General features: G+C 34.0%; 1 protein-coding gene across 1 annotated transcript in view; it reads right to left on the bottom strand.

Moving 5' to 3' along the window:
- ADGRV1 (adhesion G protein-coupled receptor V1) overlaps nt 1-23,967 on the bottom strand; it is a 498,644-nt gene that overhangs the window by 314,545 nt on the left and 160,132 nt on the right. Inside the window, exons 56-65 of the mRNA XM_045565724.1 lie at nt 22,567-22,743; nt 22,007-22,189; nt 18,910-19,089; nt 15,400-15,564; nt 7,127-7,244; nt 5,139-5,262; nt 4,067-4,205; nt 3,701-3,883; nt 3,098-3,330; nt 882-1,030 (exon numbers count right to left, since the gene is read on the bottom strand). Coding sequence (XP_045421680.1) covers nt 882-1,030; nt 3,098-3,330; nt 3,701-3,883; nt 4,067-4,205; nt 5,139-5,262; nt 7,127-7,244; nt 15,400-15,564; nt 18,910-19,089; nt 22,007-22,189; nt 22,567-22,743 — 1,651 coding nt within the window. The remainder of the gene's footprint in view (nt 1-881; nt 1,031-3,097; nt 3,331-3,700; nt 3,884-4,066; nt 4,206-5,138; nt 5,263-7,126; nt 7,245-15,399; nt 15,565-18,909; nt 19,090-22,006; nt 22,190-22,566; nt 22,744-23,967) is intronic.

The raw sequence follows: 23,967 nt of genomic DNA, 5'->3' as shown, positions 1-23,967 counted from the left end.
CTAACAGTAAATATGCACTGATCAAAATTCCCCAAAGATAGTGAATCAGAACAGTAAACAAAAGAAATTCAAAGTCTCATTTATTTCTTGATGCAAAAATGCAACAGGACTTTTACTAGCTATAGATTGAAGTTCACAAACTAGAGAGTGATGTCTTCCTGATAAAGTCATTATACATCAACTCCTAAAGGAATTTTTGATAAACTTTAAAAATAGCTAGATAATTAGAGAATTTTGATAGAGGCAATGAAGCCAACAAGTTAATTGTAGCAACAAGATATTAATAACATGTTTATTTTTAAGTTTTATTCATATTCTGCCTTGAATAAAGTCATTTCCTAGAAACGAAGCCCTGTCTTCCTACCCAAGAAGGAATAAAACCATGTATTCTGTATTTTGCTTCTATGGGAGGGGAGAATTGGCAATATTAACTAAGCTCCTACTAGGAACTGTTTTGAGAAAGCAAGATCAAAGATTCAGACACAACCTGCATCATTCCAAAGATGATTATTCATCAGAAAGTAAATGTTCACTGATTTCTAATCATATAGGATATTAAATATGCATAAATTAGAAAGATTTTCATTAAAATGCTTGAAACAGAAAGATTTTGATAATCTTAAAGTTAAACAAAATTTTTCTAGATTGCTTTGACCCTAAATCATTTAGCTTTGCCATACACAGCAGGTTCAAGACTACCTAAAGGTAACCAAAAATATATTTTCAAAATAAGTAAATTAATAAATATAAAGGTATATATGTGTGTAAACACACACACATCACAAACCAAGAAAATTTACATATGAGAATTCAAACTGAATGTCATGCTCAGGTACTTTGTAATTCATAAACTTACTTAGAAGTAGGCTAATTGAACATACCTTCAAAGGCAGTATACTTTGGGTCAAATTCAATGATGCCCTCTGCATTATCATTTTTCATTATTACGATTCGAACAATGGAGATGTTCCCTATTTCAGGAGGTTGATCTATCTGAAGTCCATTTTCTCGGATGGTAAAATCATACCCTCTTGCAAAGTCATACAAAATAAAATAAAATAAAATACAACAAAGAAATACATAATTGCTTAGCATGAATTGAAAGGTCCTCTTAGCTCCTATAACTTAGTTCTATTAAGCATTTAATACTTTTAAAGATCCCCAACACTAAAATACTCTTTTTTTTCCCAGAAATGATGTTTTGAAACAGATTTCTGTGCTGCTCTTAATTATCAGGACTTGCATGAAACCAAAACTAATACAAAGTTACTAAACTCGGACAATGGGATAGGAAATTGGGAAGAAGCTACCATAAAAGGAGCTTTTGGGGATGACAGCTGAACAAATACTCAGTACTGGGCCTAGTGCACTCAGAGATAGTAAATCAGCTGGGCTTTAGATTTACAGTGTTAGGTTAAGAGGGTTACTCTAAGGAAATAGCGAGTGTCATGCCACTAAAATTTCAAGCTAAATCATCTAGATTCAAGAAAATATTTTAATTTTCTGTGGAAACCAATTATAAGCAATGCCTCTATTTTTAGTCGATTGCAGTTTATATTTGTAATGACACATTTATGCACAAGCAGTTTTTGTAGATTAATATTATTCCCGTCAAACAAAAATTTTGACTTCCAGGGCTTTAAATGACTTTTAATTCCTGACGCTAAAAAGTGACATTGCACCATTTTAGTCTTTCCTTCAATTCCCAAATTACATGGACCTGGTATTTATATCCCACCTAGTGTTGAAAGATAGAAATCTGGTTAATTATGTATAAGACAAAATTAGAAAGTTGAGGATTGATATATTAAATGATGAGAGTAACTGTTTTCAGTAGTCTGAGATAGGTTGTAGATCAGCTGGTCACCATAACTGAACACCAGAACAGTATGTTTTCTAGCAACTAGGGAAAAAGGGAACCACATTGAGTTATACTACTTCCCTTTGCAGATCAAAAGAAGCCTAGAAATTTATCTGGAAGGCAAAATTTGTTTTCTCAGAATTAAACTTAAATAGAAACTTGTTTTGTTTTTTTTTTTAAAGTAGCTAAGAGGCAAAATCTCCAAGCGCTAGTTAGTCAATAACACATATATGATCTCACATTTAATGAGCTACTTTTACCAAATTGCACTTATTTAATTAAAATAGTCAGTGACCAGCCCAAATATTAACATATTTACTATGAGTGCAAATTCATTACCATCACCAGCCACAGGAGCATTTTTGAGAATTTTAAAATTTGAAGTGTATGTGAGCCCACAATATTTTTTTCCTAGACAGGATGATATACACACTATCTAAGTCACTGAGTGAAATATTTTACTTTTAAAAAGTTTTTAAAGCATGATATTTATAATACAAATGCAAAAATATTTTCATGCACCAGAAAAAAATGTAAGATTCTATAAATGCAAACTTTATTCTAGTTGAAAGTCCCACCTATCTGCTATTTGTGCAGAGGTACCTGTACAGCTGTTCCACCTGTGGGTATTTAAGCATGCTAAAGGTGTTTTCCACCTCATCAAATCTGACCCACTAAATCAGGGAATAAAAGGGACTCACTATGGTTAATTCCTGATCTTCATTGAAAGCATGGTGCACATTAATGGCCAAATATCTTTGACTCAACTTTCTCCCCCACTTTAAAACTGCTATTGGGCAAGTATCCACCTCATTTACCCAGAGAAGACAATACATACAGCCTTCAGATACACCAAGGAAAGGAATCCTTTGTTCCAGCCCTTTCACAGGTATAGAAAAAAGGAGAAGCAAACTCTGCCACACCAGCTGGGAGAACAGTTAGGCTATTGCCTCACCGAATTATTAGAAACCCATATCATGTGCCCTGGGGGCCCAGAGTGAATCCACACAACAGCAAGATGCTTTCAACTTTCAGGAGAAGAACTTATATTTTAGAAAATTGCAAAAAATAACAGTCTTTGTCATAATTTCCCTTCTATGCCCTGTCTTAATGTCACCCAAATCAGGAGGAAAGCAGGGAAAGAACTTTTACAGCTTGGTATTAATGTCTACACAATGTAGTTCGTTCTCTCTCTCTCTCTCATTTTCTTTTTCCTAATTTCCTTTTTTCCTTTACCTTCCCTGGAGTTCCACCTTTGTAATTGTGACAGAAAATTCCTCAGGGCCTTCAGGACGGTCATCATTAAGGATTTCAACATGCAGACTCTTCCCCATCTCCCCTGCTTCAAAGAGGAGCTCCCCGGCGGCAGAAACAAAATCCAAGCCTGCTTCTGCTGTTCCGCTCACAGTCTCGTACCACAGTCTCACCAGGCCAAAATAGCCACCGGAACGGATGATTGTGATGTTAACCTATGCAAAGAAAAGTATCTTCTTACTTGATCTTGAACTCCTGGCCTCAAGCGATCCTCCCGCCTCAGCCTCCCCAAATGCTGCATTACAGGTATGAGCCACCATGCCCAGACAACAAGTTTTCTCATTCGATTTAGATGTTTAATCTATTAGACTATACTGTCTCTAATTAAAGATCCTATATACCAGGATTATGTTCAAATTATATATAAATTTAAAAATTATATGGATTATATGTTAAAATAATGATGCTAGAAGCAAATTAATCAGTTTGTGAAAAGCTGAAATAGAAACAAGGAAACATTTTAAAGATCACTCATAATATCAAAAACAAAAATGATATTAAAATTTTAAGTATTTCACACTATACCCTCTGTGCTTCCTCTGACACTCGAATTTGCTCATGTGAAAAGGCAAACTGGCCATAAGGAGAATCACTGGCCACCATGGTGATGTTGGCACTGCTGGACTCACTCAGAACCCCTCCCTCGCTGACTGCGGTGAGCTGAAACACGTAGAAACACCTTTCTTCAGGGACATCATCATTCAAAGCCTAGAAAAAGACAAAAAGAGCCATTAAAAGTAGAATCTGTAAAATCTAAAGAAAAACACCTATCACCTAACCAACAACAACAAACTCTGTAATATTAACCTCCACCCCACCCCGCTCCCCACCCCCCAACCCCCCCCCACACACACAGCAAGGGGCACAATAGAACCCAGCCAACAGCGATACCTGTATTACTACAATGGCTGCAGACTGTCCATCTCGCATTGTCAGTTTTCCTGATGTTTCAGCAAATTCCCCCACGGAAGGAGGGAATATTTCCCAGAACACTGTGATCTCCCCCAAAATCCCTGGGCCACGAACAAGGCTACAACAACACAAATGTATATTCAATACATTTTCACTGAAGGTACTTTTCCTAAACAATTGTTGTGTTTTTCCATAATAACCATTAATTTTTCATTATTTTCATTCATTTCAAGAATATTATGCTTTTAAATAACCTCATCTACCAACTATAAACTGAAAGAAAGTCTTAAAACCCTAAGATAGTAACTGGAAGTACTGAGCTAGTATAAATCTATCTTGGTAAGAATACTGGCGAAAACTGATCACTAAAAGCATAAGGTTTAAAGGAATAAAAATAAGTATTTGTAGGTTTTTCACTTAACACATAAGGTACAAAGTATAAACAGCCTAACAAAGTTTCTTAAAGAACAGAAAACATTTCATACATGCACATGCTAATGGAAAAGGATAAAGTATTACTTTTGGGTAAAGGATAAAGTATTAATTAAGTCAAATCCAGCTACTTCATTGACAGCTGCTTCCCATTCCTCATAAGAAAATTTGAGAAAAACAAATTTGTATGTGATCATACTAATTTAGTTATATGATGGGCCCTGATTTTAGAACACTTAGAAGCAAAATGTTTGACCTTGATGATTTTCTAAGGAACGGTTTTATAGCTAAGGCACACGAGCTTACAGAGAAGAAGTAACTCTCTCAAATCACATGTTTAGTGACAAAACAGGGTTGAAAACATGGATCTTCTGATCTCAACCCCCTGTGCTTTCCTCGGCACAGGTTGTGCAAATCACCTAAGAATCAGAAACCTCCTCATCATCTAACTTCAAGATACGAAGAGATTATCAGTTTCCATACTCCACCAGGATGTTAGTACATAAAATGATAATGCTTGCAGACTATATATGTATTGAGAATGATGTATTTAAGACTAATTATTTAAATAAAACTTCATAACCCCCACATAGGCAAAGAAAAATCATGAAGCCCTTACCTGATGATAGCAGTACCATTATATTTTGCTGAGGGTTCCCCAATGAGGACATGCCTAGATGATGGAGCGACCCCAACTTCTCCTGACGCTCCCTTGTCTCCTCGAATGATTATTGATGCACTACCTAAGTTGAAGACGATACACACCACTTTGTAGCAAACACGTGTAGGCACTTAGTACATGCCTGGCAACGTTCTATGTGCTTCACACATACTAACCTAGTTAATTCCCATGTAAGTTAGATACTAATATTCTTATTTTACGTACGAGGACACTGAAGCACATTGAGGTGTTGAAGACATTGAGGCAAATAACTTGCCCAATGTCACACTTTAATGAAAGGGGCAGGAGGAAGTGGGCAATAATTTCACTATCACTCCGATGATAAGCAGTGGTCCTCTACCATTTGCATTAATTTGCTGCTACAATAACCGTTTTGCAGCTCACTGCAATTGGCTATGTGGCTATGTCAACTGGCTATATGGCAAAAGCAAGTATTCTTGGGGGCACTTATTATTTTTAATTTTCTGACTACCACTTGATTATAAGTACTTACAAAACTGTATTGAATATTTCTAAAAAAAAGGGAGTTAAAAACTATATCAAGCAACTTGAGTATCCATATTATAATTTAAAAGTAACTTGAAGAAAATTGTTTCCAGAAGCACACATTAGGGTTTCATGAAACAAAGAACTAGATTGCTACACTCTCACTTTCTTTGGCAATGGATTAATGGAGCCAAGCGTGGTTTGTCATATGCAACTATGTCACAGTTAGACAGAAATATTAACATTTTTATACTGATAAATGATTTACCCTGATACAATGATATATTCTCCGTGTGTCTAGGTAGCCTATGTCACATCAACCCTGTCATTTTAATGTGATGCAGACAACTGAGCTAATACAAGACTTCTGGAAGAATATGCTGCAATGATATGATTCATTGACAGCCTTGTTGGAAAATACTCTAGATAATTATGCAGAAAGCATAACTATTCTAAGTACATTCAGTGATTCTGTCTACAATGTTGAGAATTTCCTTGACCATGGAAACTGCTGTTAGCCACAGACGCTTGCATGAGATCAAATTCTTGATGGAAAAAAAAGAAATGTAACAACCACCAAGCTTTCATACCAAAGTTTCTGAACCACTTTTACGGTTATTATTGTTTATAGCACAATAAAAGCATTTTAAAATCTTTATTCTTTTCTCTATAGACCCAAGAAATAAATCATCATATGGACCTTAAGCAAATGAGAATTATGATGCTTGTTTCTGAAATGTGAAAATATCTAAATAACTACTTTCAGATGAAAATAGGTATAGATAGGCTGTAATATCAAATGTAATAATATGTTAAGTTTTAAAACAATGTTTTTTAAAAAATGTAATATGTGATCATTGTAAATATTAATATGTTTAGAAAATATGGGTAATCAAAAACCACTATTAGCATTACATGTAAATAATTCCAAACTCATGTAAGACTTATAATGACAAAAATGGGATTATATTGAGCATATTGTTGTGAAGCCTGTTATATTAACATAACAATTATCCATGTAATTAAATATTCCTAATTTTTAATGTAACTAAGGATTTTTCTGCTACATCATTTAGAAGGGTTACATAGTATTCTTGTCATTCTTAAACAGTCTCCTACTGTTGGACCATTTAGGAAGCTTCTATACTTTATATTTTATAAACATTGCTACAATGAACATCTTTGTTTAAAAAAAAATCACAGCTTAGTAGCAGGGAATCTTTAACCTATGACCTTATTAATATTGGGTATTAAAATCTTAATTTTAAAGATTTATTACCTTTAACACAGGTGGAAAATGATATCTTTATGTTTTAGCAAACATTTTAGGAATGATATTAATAAATCCTAACATTGTCTATCTTTGTAACTATTGACTATTCAGTTGCATTTTGGTAAGGACCTACTTTTTAAATTCCAAAGACATTAATTTTTCTTACCTTTTACTGGAGATATTTCTACCTCATCAATTGATATCAGCTGAATGGTGAAACTCCTGTCCTCCTCCAACAGGGTGTCTTGAAGTGCATGCAATACAATGGTCTTCTGGGATTCAGTCTACATCAAATGAGAGGAACAATAAATTTTCCAGATTTGGCCAAAACCAAATTTTGAATTATCTCATTTGCAGAATAATGTCCATAAGCATTTTTTAAGCATGTCCTTTTTTGTTGCCTAGAATTTTGGGTTGCATCTACGGAGAATAACAATATAAAAATCACATGACTATAAGTTCCATGTAGGGTCTTTATGGGAAAAATGAAAAGAAAATTTAATACAACCCCTAAATTTACTACAAAATTTTAATCATTGAAAAGAGAATCTTTTAAAGAGAGCTAAATGGTCACACCATGATGTAAACAGACAAAGATCACAGGTTTAATCCTTGTAAGGACCAGTTAGCTCCATTTAAAGGAGAAAACAAAGTATGGATGACACTGAATCACAGTTGTAGGTGCAATCAACAGTCCTGAGATGCCTGGTGCTGTTTATCATCACTGTACATCTAACTCATGGCATGTTTTGCCAATATTAAGTTAGCAATGGCACCTTCTAGGTAACAAAAGTATCTGAAGGCAGCAATTCATAAGAAAATTTAGTGTTTCCATCCAGGAACCTGTTTTGTTGTATATACATTTCAGTTTTCTATTACGTTCACCTTTAAGATGAACCTTTGTTTTCGTTGTTTTCATATAGGCCCAACTTATTTCTTGCTGAATTTATTTCTAGTTATTTTATATTTTTTTCCCATTGTGTATTTTTCCTCATTACTGCTAAAACAAAGAAATGTTATTGATTTTATTTTTCATTAAAATTTTTTTTCTTGGATCTCAAGTGCATAGTTTGAATTGATCTTACTCCTGAATGTGGCAATGTCTCCATTGGACAATAGATGGTCTTCTATTTTTATTTACTCTTTTTGTTCCCTTTATCTGCCCATTTCTTCTTTTTAAATTTTTCTTCTTTTTTTAATTTTTAAAAAATTTTTCTTAGTCCATCAGTAAGCTGGAATATCTGCCTATTTCAATCCCATTATTCAAAAGTCTTTCCTTCTTGTCTTTCACTCTTAAATGCATTGTGTCTGCTTCTTAATTTTTCCTTTAATAAACACTATTGAGGTTATCCATGTTTCTGTATGAAGATTGAATTTATTTTTTTCAATGCTGTGGGGATTCCATGGTTTGCATTTATACTATTTGCAATATTTGTCTAACAATGGTTATTAACTATTACAAATAATATTGTCATAAACATTTTGTACATACTTCTTTGTATATACAGTAATCTCTCCAAGGTGCTATTGATTTTACATATACTTGATTCTCATTATTCTTGGATTCCCTATTTGTGAATTTGTCTACCTACCAAAATTTAACTGTAACCCCAAAATCAATACTCAGGTACTTTTGTGGTCATTTGTAGAGTTGTGCATACTGGCAAAAACTTGGAATCTAACATGTTTTTCATGTTATATAACCACTATAACTCATGCCTGAATGAAGCTTATCTAACATACAGATTTTCTCCTTATGGTACATCATAGCTTTCTTGAGCTTAAGAATATGAGATTTTAGTGTTATACTTGGGGGCCATTTTAAATAGTGAAATCACCAGCAAAAAGCACAAAAATGAAAAAACTAACACTAAATAGACTCTAAAAAGTATGTTTGTTTACAGTATGAGAGCCGAAACAAAATGTCAAGGTGTTGCCTGGTTCACTCTCAGCTGGGAATGTTCAAATTCGGTGAATCAAATTTTTCACCACTCTTCATATATCCCTGAGTGACCATGAAAATACCGGGAATATTTTTGTTTTTGTTTTTGAAACAGGGTCTTGCTCTGTCACCCAGGCTGGAATGCAGTGGTGCGATTGTAGCGCACTGTAACCTCAAATTCCTGGGCTCAAGCCATCCTTCCTGCCTCAACCCCCCAAGTAGCTAAGACTACAGGCACATGTCACTATGCCTGGTTAATTTTTTAATTTTTATTTCTTGTAGAGACAGATCTTTCTAGGGTGCCCAGGCTGGTCTTGAACTCCTGGCCTCAAGTAATCCTCCTGCCTCGACCTCCCAAAGTGTTAGGATTACAAGTGTGAGTCACCCCTCCTGGCCAAGGAATATTGAGTTTTAGAGGTTACAAATACATTTTAGTGAGTAGGCAAATTGACAAATGTGGAATCGAGAATGATAAGGATTGACTGTACCATGAATCACAAGAATCAACTGCATTTTATATATTTATATTGTCCTCTTACTACTGTATGTAAGATAGCAGTTCATATCATATGATCTCCATTTCTAAAAGAAATCTACTACCCGTAATGGGGGAAAAAGGGGTGATTACAGGTGGAAATTCCTTGTTAATGCTTACAAAAGATAGTAATAAATGATCTGGGATTAAAAGGTGATGGGAAAGTTTCATGGGAGAATAAATTCAGAAAATTTCTTCTGTTAGAGATTCAAAATGGACTTAAATATATTAAAGTTTCTAAAAAATTCCTCTACAGTAAGAGCCTATTTAGTTCAATGAAGGTTTTACCGAATCTATTTGAACATGGAATCCTTTTTTCTTTAAAATTAGAACAATTATTAGTATTCTGCTGAATAGCACTTCAGAGCAGCAATTTAGGAAATGTCACTACAGGCTATCTCAGGAAAACAGAACTACAAACTGTTTCTTAGCTTTTTGAAATTCAAAGCCCTTAAGTTTTTAATCATACAATGTAGAGAAGGAGTTGAGTTTCACTGTCTTAAGTTAAGGTAGCAACCTGCTATTTCATTAGAGTTTTTCTAAACGATAGCTACTGTATAATGCACTTTCTAAGTGACAGGATGTCTATTAGTTTCTTCACAAACATCATTTCATGTAATCTTCAAAGCCCTTGATCAGGTTAAGCAATATTATCCTCATTTTGCAACTAGGAAACCAAATGTGAGACAAATTAATTAATTTTCCTAAAGTCACACAGCATGAAATGGCAGAGTGAAGATGTGAATTAAGGTCTAGCTAGCTATAAAATCTATATCCTTTTTATTTTTCAGTGGCTACTTCCAGTATCACCAGAGAAGCATTACTGGGAAGAAAGTAAAGTAGATAAAAAATGATGCAAATATAGGTGACAGCAGTCTGCAACAGTGTATAAACACTCCAGAAAGAGTGTTCTGGAGCTATAGAGAACGGTTCATTAAGCAAAAAATGTGAACCCCAGAAACAGAGATAAGAAATGTCAGAACTATAAAAACCATATTGAAACAGGGTGCTTAGGAAGAAATGAAGATGGTATCAAACACCGAGGAGAATCTTTGCAATGGAAAATATGTAACCAATTTTTTAATGCAGTGGATTTGGGCTAGTATGAAAAATAAATGTTTAAGATAAATTGTAAAGTAAAATGAGCAAGTTACTGAACAGATTGCAGAGTAAAATTCCACTTGTGTAAGAATAAGATACATATACTTGAATATGCATAGGAAATTTTTGGAAAGATGTAAAATAAACTGTCAATTGTGGTTACCTCTAGGAAGTAGAAATACAGGATCCAGGGGAATTTTACTTATTTTTTTTACATCTCTTTGTATTGTCTGAATTTTTTGTTTTATTTACCCTGAACACATATATGTTTATAGTAAATTAACACATAAAGATGGAGGCAGAGACTTCTGAGTTAAATTAGCAGTCGACTAGTTGTATGGATTTTGCCTTCTTGAAATGCACATGTAGACACCACAAAGGGCCTGGACCGACAACAAAAGAAACTAAAGATAAAAAAAAAGTTCCTAAAATTTAGGCAGAATTTTCACTAGTGGAAGAATCACGTTGCATAGACTATATAACACATACCCATTCCACACCATGAACCAAAATAACAGGGAGAACCACAGAGTGGGTGAGACCCACTTCCTCACTTCTCTGAACTCCAGAGAACACACTGACCAGGAATAACCGGCTGCCACTCAACACAGAGCCATTGCGTTCCCACTGTCATCAGCTCTTCCCTCTTTATATCCATTCTGAGCCTCTAATTCACAATATGCAGAGAGAAAAAGGAATGGGAGTGAGGCATTACAGAATTATAGATTTTTCATGAGTACATTTAATAAGGTCTCAGGCAGGAAGTACACATTTTCCTAGAAGCCCTTACAAATTTTTTTTTTTAATGCAGATATTGTAAAATAGCAATAGGGAACTACGAAAAGAGAATAGCTTGAGTGAAGAGTTTAAAATAACACTATTTAATAAGAAAAATCTCAAAGAAAAAATGCACTTGGAAAGCTATTGTTTTATGAGAAACAATAAACAGCAGAAACCAAACTGTAGAAAATTTAATCAGTGATACATAGAACAAATTGGAGTTGCCTCAGAATGCAGAAGAAAAGGTAGAGATAAAAATGATATGTGTCATGATTATGTCTTAAAGTATGAATGTAGCTGTTCTTTGTATATTTCCTTCTCTCTATTTTTTCTCTCCCTAAGGGCCATTTCACTTCTACCAGCCTACCCTGGAAACTTAGTTTCTAAGAAATTCCTGAGCTAAGGGAAAGGTGAGACAAGAAAGAAATAATAATAAATACTCTTGGGATCAACATCTGTGGATAGGATAGGAAAGAAAGTAGGAATGGGTAGAGGGCAAGGAGTCAAAGTGGGTAGTAGAAAGATAATGTTTAATCAGGAAAAATCAACAGAAAGAATGGAAGAGACTCTCAGAGCAAGGTTGTCTTGTGCATGGCCCTGCCCTAGATTTCTGTGGTAGATCCTCTGATGTTCACTAAGATCCCTCTTCAGGAAAGGACACATTACCCTGTCTCATTGGCATGTTTCCAGCTTACAGCTCTCATCTGCCAGGCCCCTTTTGAAATTGCCTTATCTGAAGAAAGTCCCTTCCTGTAGGGTCAAATGCTCTTTCTGGAATGGTCCACATCCAGTGAATTCTTAACACGTGATTATAAAAGTCACCCTTACTCCAATTCAGACAGCTCTGAAGAGTTAGTCTCTCTCCAAAACAAACTGTAGAGTACTATAGTGTCAGTTTAAACTGCATCATGGCTTGCCTGCATCCCTGCCAGTCCTGCTTCTTTCACTTCCACACTGTTGATCTCACCGGCACTCCCTAAAAAGCCTTTGGACACTAATCTCCATCTTATAATCTTCTCCACAAGGAAGATAAATAGCAACATTTCCACTGATTTATCACCGATAGACTATTCCACAGGTCCAGGAGACTTGCACATCTCTATAAGAGAGAGTATGAAGCTTAGATGTCCTGCATGCAAATAGAAATACAAAAAGAACTTCAGCTTCAAGGTAGGATTGAACAGAACTATTGTGAGAATTTCCCTGTGAGTGGGGCAATGGTAACCCCTCACTCACTGTCCTATTTTGAGGCAGGCCAGAAACTATTATACAGTAAATCTTGGTACAACCTGTGATGTATCCTATATATAGTAACTTCTGTAGACTAGTAACTCAATAGAGCACTAAGTTGCTATAGAATAATTTGCGGGAGCAGAGATCCCCCTGTGCAGCATTGCTAGAAAGGCTACCACTAGCCATGAGCAAGACTGGGAGAAGACTAAAGGCATCACGAAAACCAAATTAGAAACTGTGGAGATGTGGGTACTTCAGACCTGGATATACAAAAACAGTGGAACTGTGATTCAGTTGTACATGAAATATATTAGGTTCATGACCAAACACATAGATGGAAAGGGTGGGATCCAGAGACAAACCCATCCCTCCTGATGCAGTACACTAAAGAAGTATGACCTTATTTGCTGGGGGGAAAATATCAGACTATTTGCCATTTTGGTGTAGATTTTGTATACTCAAGACCAGAAAATCTTTCTAATTACCTGGCAAGTGGATCTAGCAATGAGAATCTGGTAATTCGGAAATTATTACTCACAATTAATGAGAAACATCTTTATTGAAATTTAAGACTAATTTCTAAGTTCAAAATTCTTCTCATGCCAGCTGAGAGGTTTTCATATCATGGCTAGGGCATACAAACTAGATGTTTCTTCAGTTATCATGTATCAGAATCTGAGAAATAAGTGGATGGTACATCTACAATATCTGGCTTAAGATTTAATGCCATCAGAGTAACCAACACTTCAAGAATGGTGGCAGAATGACTAAGTAAGCAAACAGATTGCCAGAGGGCATCACTAATTAATTTCTTAAGCACATATTGAAAAACTTAAAGAAAAAAAAATTATTTCCTTTTGTACTGTCCAGTCTTGAAAGCTCTGAAGAAAGGTCAATAGGCTTCCCCCTCCCCCGCCCAAAATAGACGTGGACCATGTAGCATTATGATTAGCTGATCTTTAAATGTTTGGTAGAATTCCTTTGGAAAATCACCTAGGGAGCTTCTACTCCTTATTCAGTTTGTTTTCCATTCATTTGTGGAAATTCTTATGTTTACACTTCCTATATCTGCTACATATCTACTAGAGCCAATTTCAAATAGGTTTTTAAATGTATTTGCTTAGATCTGTATAAAGTAGTCTCATAATTTTCAATATTTTCTCTCTTTTAACTGTTATTTCCTTCTTGTCAATTCTTATTTTGTAAGGTTATTTTTTGTTGTTTTTTAAAACTTATTCATCAGTTCTACTTTTTTGTTTTTTAACTAATTACCTTCTGCTTTCATCTTTATTAATTTAGGAAAGATGTTTAGAATTAAACATGATTCTAAAAGCAAAAACTATAAAAAAATTGACAAATCTGGACTCTCTATTTTCTTCTCTTTGGTCCATTTGTCTATCCCAGAGCCAATATTATACTGTCTTGTTTACCTCAGATGCATATTATCTTACATACTGGTTACATACTTACTTACATACTGGTTAAGTAAGACCACCCTCCATGTTCTTTGTGAGTTTCTGGCTATCCTTGGCCTTTTGCATTTCTATGTATATTTTAGAATGTTTGTTAGTTCTCTTTACCTCCTTATGCTCTTCCCTTCCAGAAAAAGAGTTGGGAGTTTGATTGGTAAATATTGCTTTGCTGTGGTTAGATTGGAATTATTCATAATAAACCTATGTGTTCAACTTAATTGGGGATCAGATGCTGCTTTCCCTGACTCCTTTCGGTCATTAAAGCTGGCCAAAGAAGGGAAAGAAGAGAAAGAAACTGAGTGAACATAGGAAAACAGCAAAATCACATCCTGGAAAGGGCTAACTGCTTCTCTAACCAAGGTTCTCATGGCCAGTGTTTATAAGGACATAAACTAATATAGCATCTGCAAATGCTCTACAGGACTTTGGAAAGAGGCGTCATTCTCAGAAGCTGTAGAAACCAATTACACGGGCAAAGACATCTTGGTCCTCCCTCAAAGTAGAGAGGAACTTTTGCCCTCACTTGTTATCACTGTGGGAGGCTGGGGCACATACAGGTAGATTTTAATGTGCTTGCCATTCTTAAATTATTTATTGTGATTCTGTTTTTTGATTGGCTGAAATACTTCCTCAATTATTTCTTTTCAAAGATTACATGTGTGTTAAGAATTATGAGTCTGTAAGTTTGAGATTGTATTTATGTTACTATGGTTCACAATCAATATTTTCAATCAGTATGGAAGTTCTATATAGTCAGAATAGTCAAAAAACGTATTTAAAAGGGAAAATTGACCAGACTTGGAGATCGAATACATGTAAGGGTTACAAAAAGAGTGGGGCTGCAGATGACACCCAGACATCCAGCCTCATTGGCTGACTTTTCCCTCAGTCAGAAGAGAAAATGTGAGAGAAGGATAATTTTGATGGTGAAATGGAGCAGAGTCTGAATTAAAGAATCAGACTATAGTTAGAATTAATGTATTGGAGATTTCAAATAGCTGGCAAAGAATAATTCAAATGTTCCTAGTATAAAGAAAAGATAAATATTTAAGCTGATGAATATTCCAATTGCCCTAATTTGATTATGGTTGCATTAATTTATTATTTGTGCCCCCAAAATACATACATCTATAACATATAAATTTTAAAAGTTTTAAGAAAGAAACATTTCAAAAAAATAAAAAGAATTTGATTTCAGATATCTCATGTTTTGTGTGGGGGCGGATGTGTATGATTTTTTTCCCACAATGCATATGGATTTCTCAAAAATTCCAGGCATATTAAATACTATCACATGAATTTATAAGTAATACTTTGCAAAAGAAAATCAAAGACAACTTAGAGAAAAATCACAGCTGTCTTGATGCTGACTATACCTCATCAAAATGAAGTGTCCCATTCAGAGGACTGAGTTGATGTTTAGCCTTCTCATCTACAGCCCACTGAAGTCGAACAGCTCCTTTTCCTCCTGGAGACCGGACAACTGTCAACGTCACATAAGAATCAGGGTCATCAGACAAAAGGGATTCATCAACCATTACCTGAAAGAAAGAAAATTCAGTAAGGCACACACACGCACACACACAATGAGCAGGATAAGCTAACATAATCTTATTTCTGTTTACAATGACTGCAGCTTTTGAATTTAGAATTCTATTCATACCATGTTACAATCATGTGGCAGAAAAAAATGTTTTATCAAACCCCATTTTTTCTTTTTCCTGGATATGCAACTACTTAGCATTTCCTATCCTCTCTTTCAATGAAGTGGAACATGGGCCTGAATTCTGGCCAATAGAATAGAAGCAGAGGTGATAAATGCTGCTAATACTCTGGACATAAATTTCCATAATATCCCACATTCTCTCTTTTCCCATTTATCAGGTGAATAGAGAACAGAGAGGATGCCCAGGACCTAGAAGAGGAGAGAGCCACAGATGGAAGAAGTCTGGAAGGAGTCTTCAACCAGTTGAAGAAGAGGTATCCATAAGAGTCAGCCAGCTAGGAACTCTGGTGCAGTATTCTTGCATGAAGAAGAAATAAACACTATGTGAAGGAACTGAGATTTGGGGGTTCTTTGTTATAGCAATCAGGCTCCTCACATAATACAGAGCTAAATTGTCTCTGAATTAACTGCAGTTTACCAACTTTAGTGAGTCTAAGTTTAAAAGAGGTTTTATTAACCTGATATTAAGAGAGAAGGAGATTCAATATGTTAATGTACCAGTACTATTTATTTTTTATACAAGTCCTTATTAAACTACCTGGTTCACGCAAATTACATATGTTGACTCTGTGAAGCAACGTCCAAATTGAACCTATATCATCCATCTGTTATGGAAATACAAAATATAACACAATGCTTTCCATTTTCAAGACAGATAGAAGCTTAACAAACATGCAATACAATGTTGTTTTCTTTTTTTCATGAGATTGTGCATATACCACGAGCAGAGATTTGGAGTCAACAGACATTTATTGAGCTTCTATTATGTGTCAGTTCTTACATATACTTTATCTTATTGAAACCTCAAAGAAATTCTTAGAAATCTGAGGACCAGATAGTTACATATATTTGGAGATGAGGAGCCTGGAATCTAATTCAAATGTTTTGACTTGATGCCCAGTGCTATTCATACCACTCCTCAGAGAACAAGAGATATTTAATAAGAAAGAAAAATTTAAAAAAAATCCATTATAAACAAACTGCACATATAATTATTTTTTATTCCATAGATATAGCATTTTAGTTTAGGCTTCATAAGTACATTTCTATGGGTCTCTGCTATTTCCAGTACTTTGATACACCCACCACGTTGCCTTTGTGAGCAGCTTATTACTTTCAACATATTTATAGTAACCATCTTTTCTCAATGTTCTTCAGTTCTGAGTCTAAATCTGTATCACCAAATAATTCTAATAGAATGTTCACTCTGTGCACAATATTGTATATCTTATATACATGTTAAAAGATAAACTCCATGCTATCAAGACACTGTTGTGGTAAGACAGGATATAAGGAAAGCAGCCACAAAGGGCTGAGCAAAAGCTACTGCTAATACTACAGACAATAAAAATAGCAATTGATACCTAGTGAGTGTAAAGCCTAGGTATTAGTGCTTAACATTTATCAATGTGTTTACTGCTCATAACATGGATTATGAGGATTAACACACTAGGAATTGGGCACCCTACTTCTTACTTTTACACTCTTGAGACAAATCAGAAATTTGAGGCTATTACAATAAGACATTATTTCCCAGACCAAGCATGCTTAAACTAGCATTAGAGCACTAAAGTTTATGGCAGCAGGTAAGATAAAATGAATAAACATAAATTGTTTATGAATAGAAGTGTAGCTCTTCCTTTTCCTTAACAGTAGGAGAAACTTGTAAACACATTTTCCAATGCTCAAGTTCAAAAGTGTGATGAAGTTAAAAGCAAAAGCACTATTATGAAGTTTCATCAATGGAAGATTTAAACACTAAACCCTGAACTTTTCATCTAAACTCAGAAGCTAATAGAGAAATTTTACAAAAATTAAATTACATTTTCATATGTATTAAAATTTTTCTTTGCATATACACAAAGAAAGAAAGCCTGGTTGGAAACATAACAAAAGGTTAACTGATGTCTATCTCAGAGTACTAATATCATGGATACTTTTATTCTCCTTTCATACATTTTTTTGCATTTCCCAGACTTTTTATGCTGCCTGGGAGATATTCACAGCTAGTCTTTTGCCAATCCACCACTCCATACAAAATCTTCTGCTAATTTCTTTCCCAAGGAAGAAAAATAGTCTCATTGGGGTACAGCAAACATATGTTGTCTCTCTTATAGTTCTTATTTTCTTATGATATAGAAATTTCAATGACCAAATAAATAGGCAATTACTAGGTTATATTTAAATTTTGGAGCAGGGAAGGAAAGCCCAGCCCTGATAGTCAAGTTGTAGGTCTAGCCCTGCATCATAGGTCAGAAGACAATGGGCATTACAGCAATTGGTTTATTAATTAAAAATGATTTATGGTGAATTACTGATTTTCTATAAGTGATTAAATAAAGGATAGGGTGACAAGGGGAGCCAGAAAAGTTGCTGAGTATATGGGAATTATCTAAATATTTTTGTGATTATTTCATCTTGGAATTTCCTTCGAAAGGGAAAGTCATAATAATTATGATATAATCACCATGTGATAATTATGATAGAATTTATAGTGCTTTATATTTAATATATTATGATAATTGAGTACTAATCACCAAACCTAGCTGTACAAATATTTCATTCTCATGATTAATTAAGGTTTTTTTTCCTCCCTCAGTTGTTGAACCAATAATAATTGGGTTCCCTCCTTCAGGCTTTGGAAGTAAACATTCAATGAAAATTCAGAGGGAAGAAATAAAGAGAAACACATAAATTTCAGGTGACTGTAGTGTTTTGTTCAATATAGGTCATCATAGAGTACCATAGCAGAAAGTGATATAAATCCCTCACCAACAAAACCCATTCTGAGAAGTAACACCCAGACCCAAGACAGAATCCTGCCTGTGACCAGGATGGTGGTCTGGCAATAGGGCAGGCAGAGAATAGAAGATATGGACAAAAAGTACATGCTGGGCTTCCACACCCAATAAATAGGAATCTCTTCCTCTTTGTATTAATAACTGCCCAATGTTAAGAGCTCTTTCATTACTATCAAATTGTGCGCATCGGTTGGAGGATTGGCCTGATTCAATAACCCGCTCAAAAGATCCTTGAGAAGAGATTCCTAAGTGAAGGGCAATGAAGAGTTTCAAAACAAAAATGAAAGACATCTTTCTACTCAAAATTACATGAAAAATTAGCCTTGGGGCAAGGCACTCCCCTGATATATTTAACTTACATTCTTTTTTTCAAATCCAAATACTCCAAATGGAGAATCATTTTGTGGAACAACAACAGTTACCACAACATCATCACCAAGTCTGCCACCTCCAGCCACACTGACTAAGGAAATATTGAATGTCTCCATGGCTTCAAATTCAGCATCATCAGTTATGGTGATTTCTATCACTGCAGTAACCTGTGAAAGAAAAGAAGAAAGGAAGGAAGAGAGGGAGGGATGGAGGGAGAGAGGGAAAGGGAAATAAATAATGTAATAATAATTTTTGCTTGTATATATTTTACTTTTTTGGTTGAAATTTAGAAACATGGTTCCAAAAAAAGTAGACTTTTGCCTGTTACATTCATAATACAGATAGTCCCTGGGTTTACAGATGAGATACGTTCCTGAGAATGTCTTTAGGTCGGATTTGTCTGTAACTCGGATCCCTGATGAACAGCTCATATATGATAATAATAACAATACTATAATAACTCATATGTGGTCATAATAATACAGTATAATACTGTAATAACAACCCTGTACTATAGTAAGTTACAGAAACTGTTGTGCTCTTTCTTTTAATTCAAGCAAATAGAACATAAAAACAAATTCAGACAAAAAGTTTAGATAGGAGATAGGAGACATTTCAAAAAAGAACATTAAAGGTTAACACTCCCTAATGTTGTATCAACACTAGGCTAATAGGAATGTCACACTTATTTTGATCTTCTAAACAAATCAATAATAACCTTTCCATTTGAATAATTAATCCACTCTGCTAGTTAGTAATAATTGATGCTTTCATTGAAGCACTGGCTTTCACATGTTCTATTATTCTCACTTTATCCTTTATAACTATTCCAATAATGGAGCAACTAAAGCCTAATGCTTTCTCAATGAATGATGGCATCTGACCTTTCTTTGAATGCTTAATTATTCCTACTTTTGTTTCCATTGTAATCACCTTTCTCTTCACTGCAGACTCACCTGGACTTGCAGTGGACTTTCATTTTGAGGGCACAGTCATAAAGGTAAACATAAACTCACAAAATCAAATAAAAAAGTTAAGATGAAACTGATGCTGTGCGTAAGCGACCGTATAAATAATCAGACTAGCCACTAGTGTAAAGATGCTGTGCCAATGAGCCACGGGTTTGTTTACATGCCCTGAAAAAACTAGTTCCTGAATTATTAATTTAATTAATTCATTATGAATTATCTCTATGGGGAGCATTGGGACCCCATTCGTAATTATGGAACACCTTGAGTCAGGTCATCTGTAACCTGGGGACTGCCTGTACTTTTAAAATCATATATGTTTATGGCATTTCAAAGAAAGAAATTTACAAAGTCTATTATTTTCAAGATAAAGAAAATTATTTATGCAATAAAATACAGTATTATTAATAGGTAGAAAAACAATGAATCCTTATTCTTGAACAAAAATTTTATAAATGCCATGTGGCCTCTAACAATAATTACACAAACAAACGTAGTATGCTTGGTATTAATATTTAATACGATATAAAATGAAACCATAAAATTATCAGTCTTTTGCAATTAAAATAAATCCCACTGATTTCAAATATTGTTCTTTTAATGTAGGCAAAAAGAAAGGCAGGAAGAAAAGCCAAATTTAGTTCATTTGTCTGGGTTTATGTTAAAAATTTTTATAAATTTATAAATAAATAAAACTTGGTCCAGCTTGTGATTTCACTATTGGTCATAAGAATATCCCAGGTACATCTCCATATTTAAAATCTTTTTCTGTATCCAAGAAAGAAATTTCAGTACTTTGACACATTCATCAGAACATGACGTTTTTCTACCTAAATCCACCTAAAATCTTTAACAATGGGGAAAAGTGAAAAATGCGGACATTACACTCAGACAGGTAGAAACTTGTATAAAATCAAATGCTAAAATGGAAACTTACTAAAATGTCTGCACCTCAAATCTGTACTGTAGAATACAGAGTACTTTCCCTACAGGGTGTGAATTTTAATAATCATCATGATTCTAAGGATGCTGACAAATGATGAGACTTCGATTTCATGCACAGAATAAAGTGCTGATAGTATAACTAAAGTTGGAAGGCTGCTTCAATGAAAAATCAATTTATTTATTTCTGCTTTTAACATAAAAATCTCATTTTTGCATTTCCTCTTTTTAATAGGAAATGTTTCAAAGTTCTAAATCTATTAAAAAGTCATGATTATTAACAATAATAGGCCTCTCTGTGTAGGAAAATCTAGATCTGTGTGCTTATGTTTTAGCAGCATTTACCGGCTCCCATGGGCAACTAGTAAGTTGACATACACAGTACAAATTTGTCTAAGGAAAATCAGGCAACCTATAGATATTCATAGATGCTTCTATTTGAAGTTACTAACATTTTCATGGCTGTTGATTTCCCTTTTCCACTTAGTGATAAAAAAATTTATGAAAACACCTTATTCTTACATTTCACAAAATGCCCAGTTTACAAAATTTAACAACTCTTGAGGAATACTTTATAATTTTTAAGATTGGTTGGTCTAAATACAGAATATTGGGCTTTCTGTTTGTTTGCATTTATATCTCTAATTCTTTTTATTTTGTCATAAGTTCCTATTTAGGGAAAAGTTGCAAGAATTGTATAAATAATTTTTCAACTTTTACTTATTTTGTTCCTTTTCTGTCACTTTTTAAATTATAAAGGGTGTCTTGAATATTAAGTAAAACATACACACTTTTAGTGCAAATTCTAAATAAATATTAGTGCATTAAGAAATAAGTAGAATAAAAGACAAAAGAAACTAAAGTTCAAGGGAATATCCTAGCTCTTCAGGCAATTTGTTATATATGCTTAGGCACCTCTAAGCCAATTACTATTCTGTTTTGTAACTTCCATTTTAAATAGCATCAGGTGAGGTAGTTTAGAAAGGATGAGAGTCTTGTCTCTTAATGTCCTCTTCCTATGCCCATTAATAATTTATACCTTAATAATATTTCTGTTTTTTGACATAGGAACATTTAGAGTATAATATACTTAGCAAGTACTAATGTACATTCATTTGATGAATGCCTATAAAATGTTTGACCAAAAATGCTAATATGTTTACGATTAGCATACTTGTCCATCTGCAAATTCAAGAATCCCATGGGATGGCTTAAAGTCTTCCAGGCCAGCACTGTCTGGTGTTGCTTTCCAAGAAATGTTCACTGCCCCAAAGTTCCCAGCCAGCCGGACGACAGGAACTTGAAGAACATTCAAGGGTGGAGGCGCCTCATAGGCAGTAATAACTCTACCAACATCCTTTAAGCAAAGAATAGAAGTTGAAAGGCAAGACAACCGTGGTAGCTCTCCTAAGTCATCACTTTCTAAATGTATTGTTTCTGCTTAACTTCTTACACCTCTCCCTTCAAAGTACAAATTAACAGTTGGATATAAGTATGCATAATAGGTCTTCAGAACCCCTACATTTAAATTTAATGAAAATAAACTTGCTTAATCCTTTGTTCTAGCTCAAAGAAAATTGAGAATTAGTTCATAAGACAAATTTGGTTACTTATCAATTTTTAAATATCTACACGCAAAGCCAAATATTTTGCAGAAAATGTATCATAAAACACTGGCCAAATCAGCAGCGATAAGCTTCTCTATTACTATAAATATATGAAAGTTCATCTCACTCTGGTAACATGAAACATAAAGATTCCTCTGGGATCATCATTTTCTTCGATCATTATCTCGGCTATTTCCATTCCAGGCCTCCGCACACTTGGCTGTCCTGCAGAGAAGCCGGAGTTCACCATGCTCACCTCGGTGATAGTGACAATAAATCCTTCCTCCAACTCCGGAACATCATCCTGGGGGGTGAGGGAAAGAGATGGTGTTTTATTTTTTAAAAGATATTTAATTTGCATTGGAAACTTGATATTTTTCAGTAAGAAATAAATTACTTTCTCCACAGGAATGGGCAGCTCTATTATACGTAAAAAAGATTTCTTGTTATATTTTAATACATTCCCACTGACAACTTTAGGATTTTTGGGATATTCAAGCTTAGTGGTGATGTTTCAATGGAACCCACCTACTCATCAGCAAATAAAATAATTTTCAAAAATATGTCCTGTAATTTCGACCACATTCTATTGAACATGTTTTACACATATAAAATCCTAAAAGAAATTTAGGAGAAACTGGTAAATGATATGTATATTTTAAAAGTGAAACCCTGAACTTATAAATCTAGATGTAATCCTATATTTTAGTTAATTTTTAAAAATGTTTACTTTATTTTTGAATAGGTAATAAAAAATTTCCAAAGATAAAAAAGAATACACATGGAAAAGGAAAGGAATATTCCTTTCTTTTCCATTTTTTTTGTCTTTCCTAGATTGTTCTGTCTAGAAGACATTCTTACCTAATGTGACTATTAATAACACTAATATTATATAAATTTATATATTTTAATAATTTATAATATATTTTATAGTATTATACATATATAATTTATTAATATTGTGTTATATATGTAAACACAATATTTGATAATTATTATTTTATAATATTATTAATAAGACTAATACTACTATTACCACTTACAGTTTCTTATGCATCATTATAGATATATCTACATATTTTCTCCCTCTTTCTCTCCTTTTCTCTATCTAATAGATACAGATAGATATAAATATAGATAGCTAAAATTAGATCTAAACCATCTGAAGACTAATTTTGCTTCAAGTATTCATAACATGAAATGAAAACACTGTCCTATAAAACCAATAATTAAAATGACCAGATTGATTTGGGTATTTCATTCATTCAGCCATTAGTTTAAAGCAACTAACCAACCAATATAACAGTGGATCTATTCAGACATATAATCAACATAAATTCAATGCTTTGAAGTTCACTCAAATAATATTCCAGGTCAAAAACAAATACAAATAATTAATACTTTTGTCATTTTTGCCAGCCAGTTATAAAGTATGTATTCATCATTAAATATTTAGGTGGGTGGGAAAATTAGAGTACTTACATTTTTATGTTTAAAAAATCCTTTTTAAAAATAGTTTTTACCTATA

The sequence above is a fragment of the Lemur catta genome, chromosome 12 (assembly GCF_020740605.2).
Source record: "Lemur catta isolate mLemCat1 chromosome 12, mLemCat1.pri, whole genome shotgun sequence".
Lineage (NCBI taxonomy): Eukaryota > Metazoa > Chordata > Mammalia > Primates > Lemuridae > Lemur > Lemur catta.
This window is presented reverse-complemented; position numbering and strand designations above follow the sequence as displayed.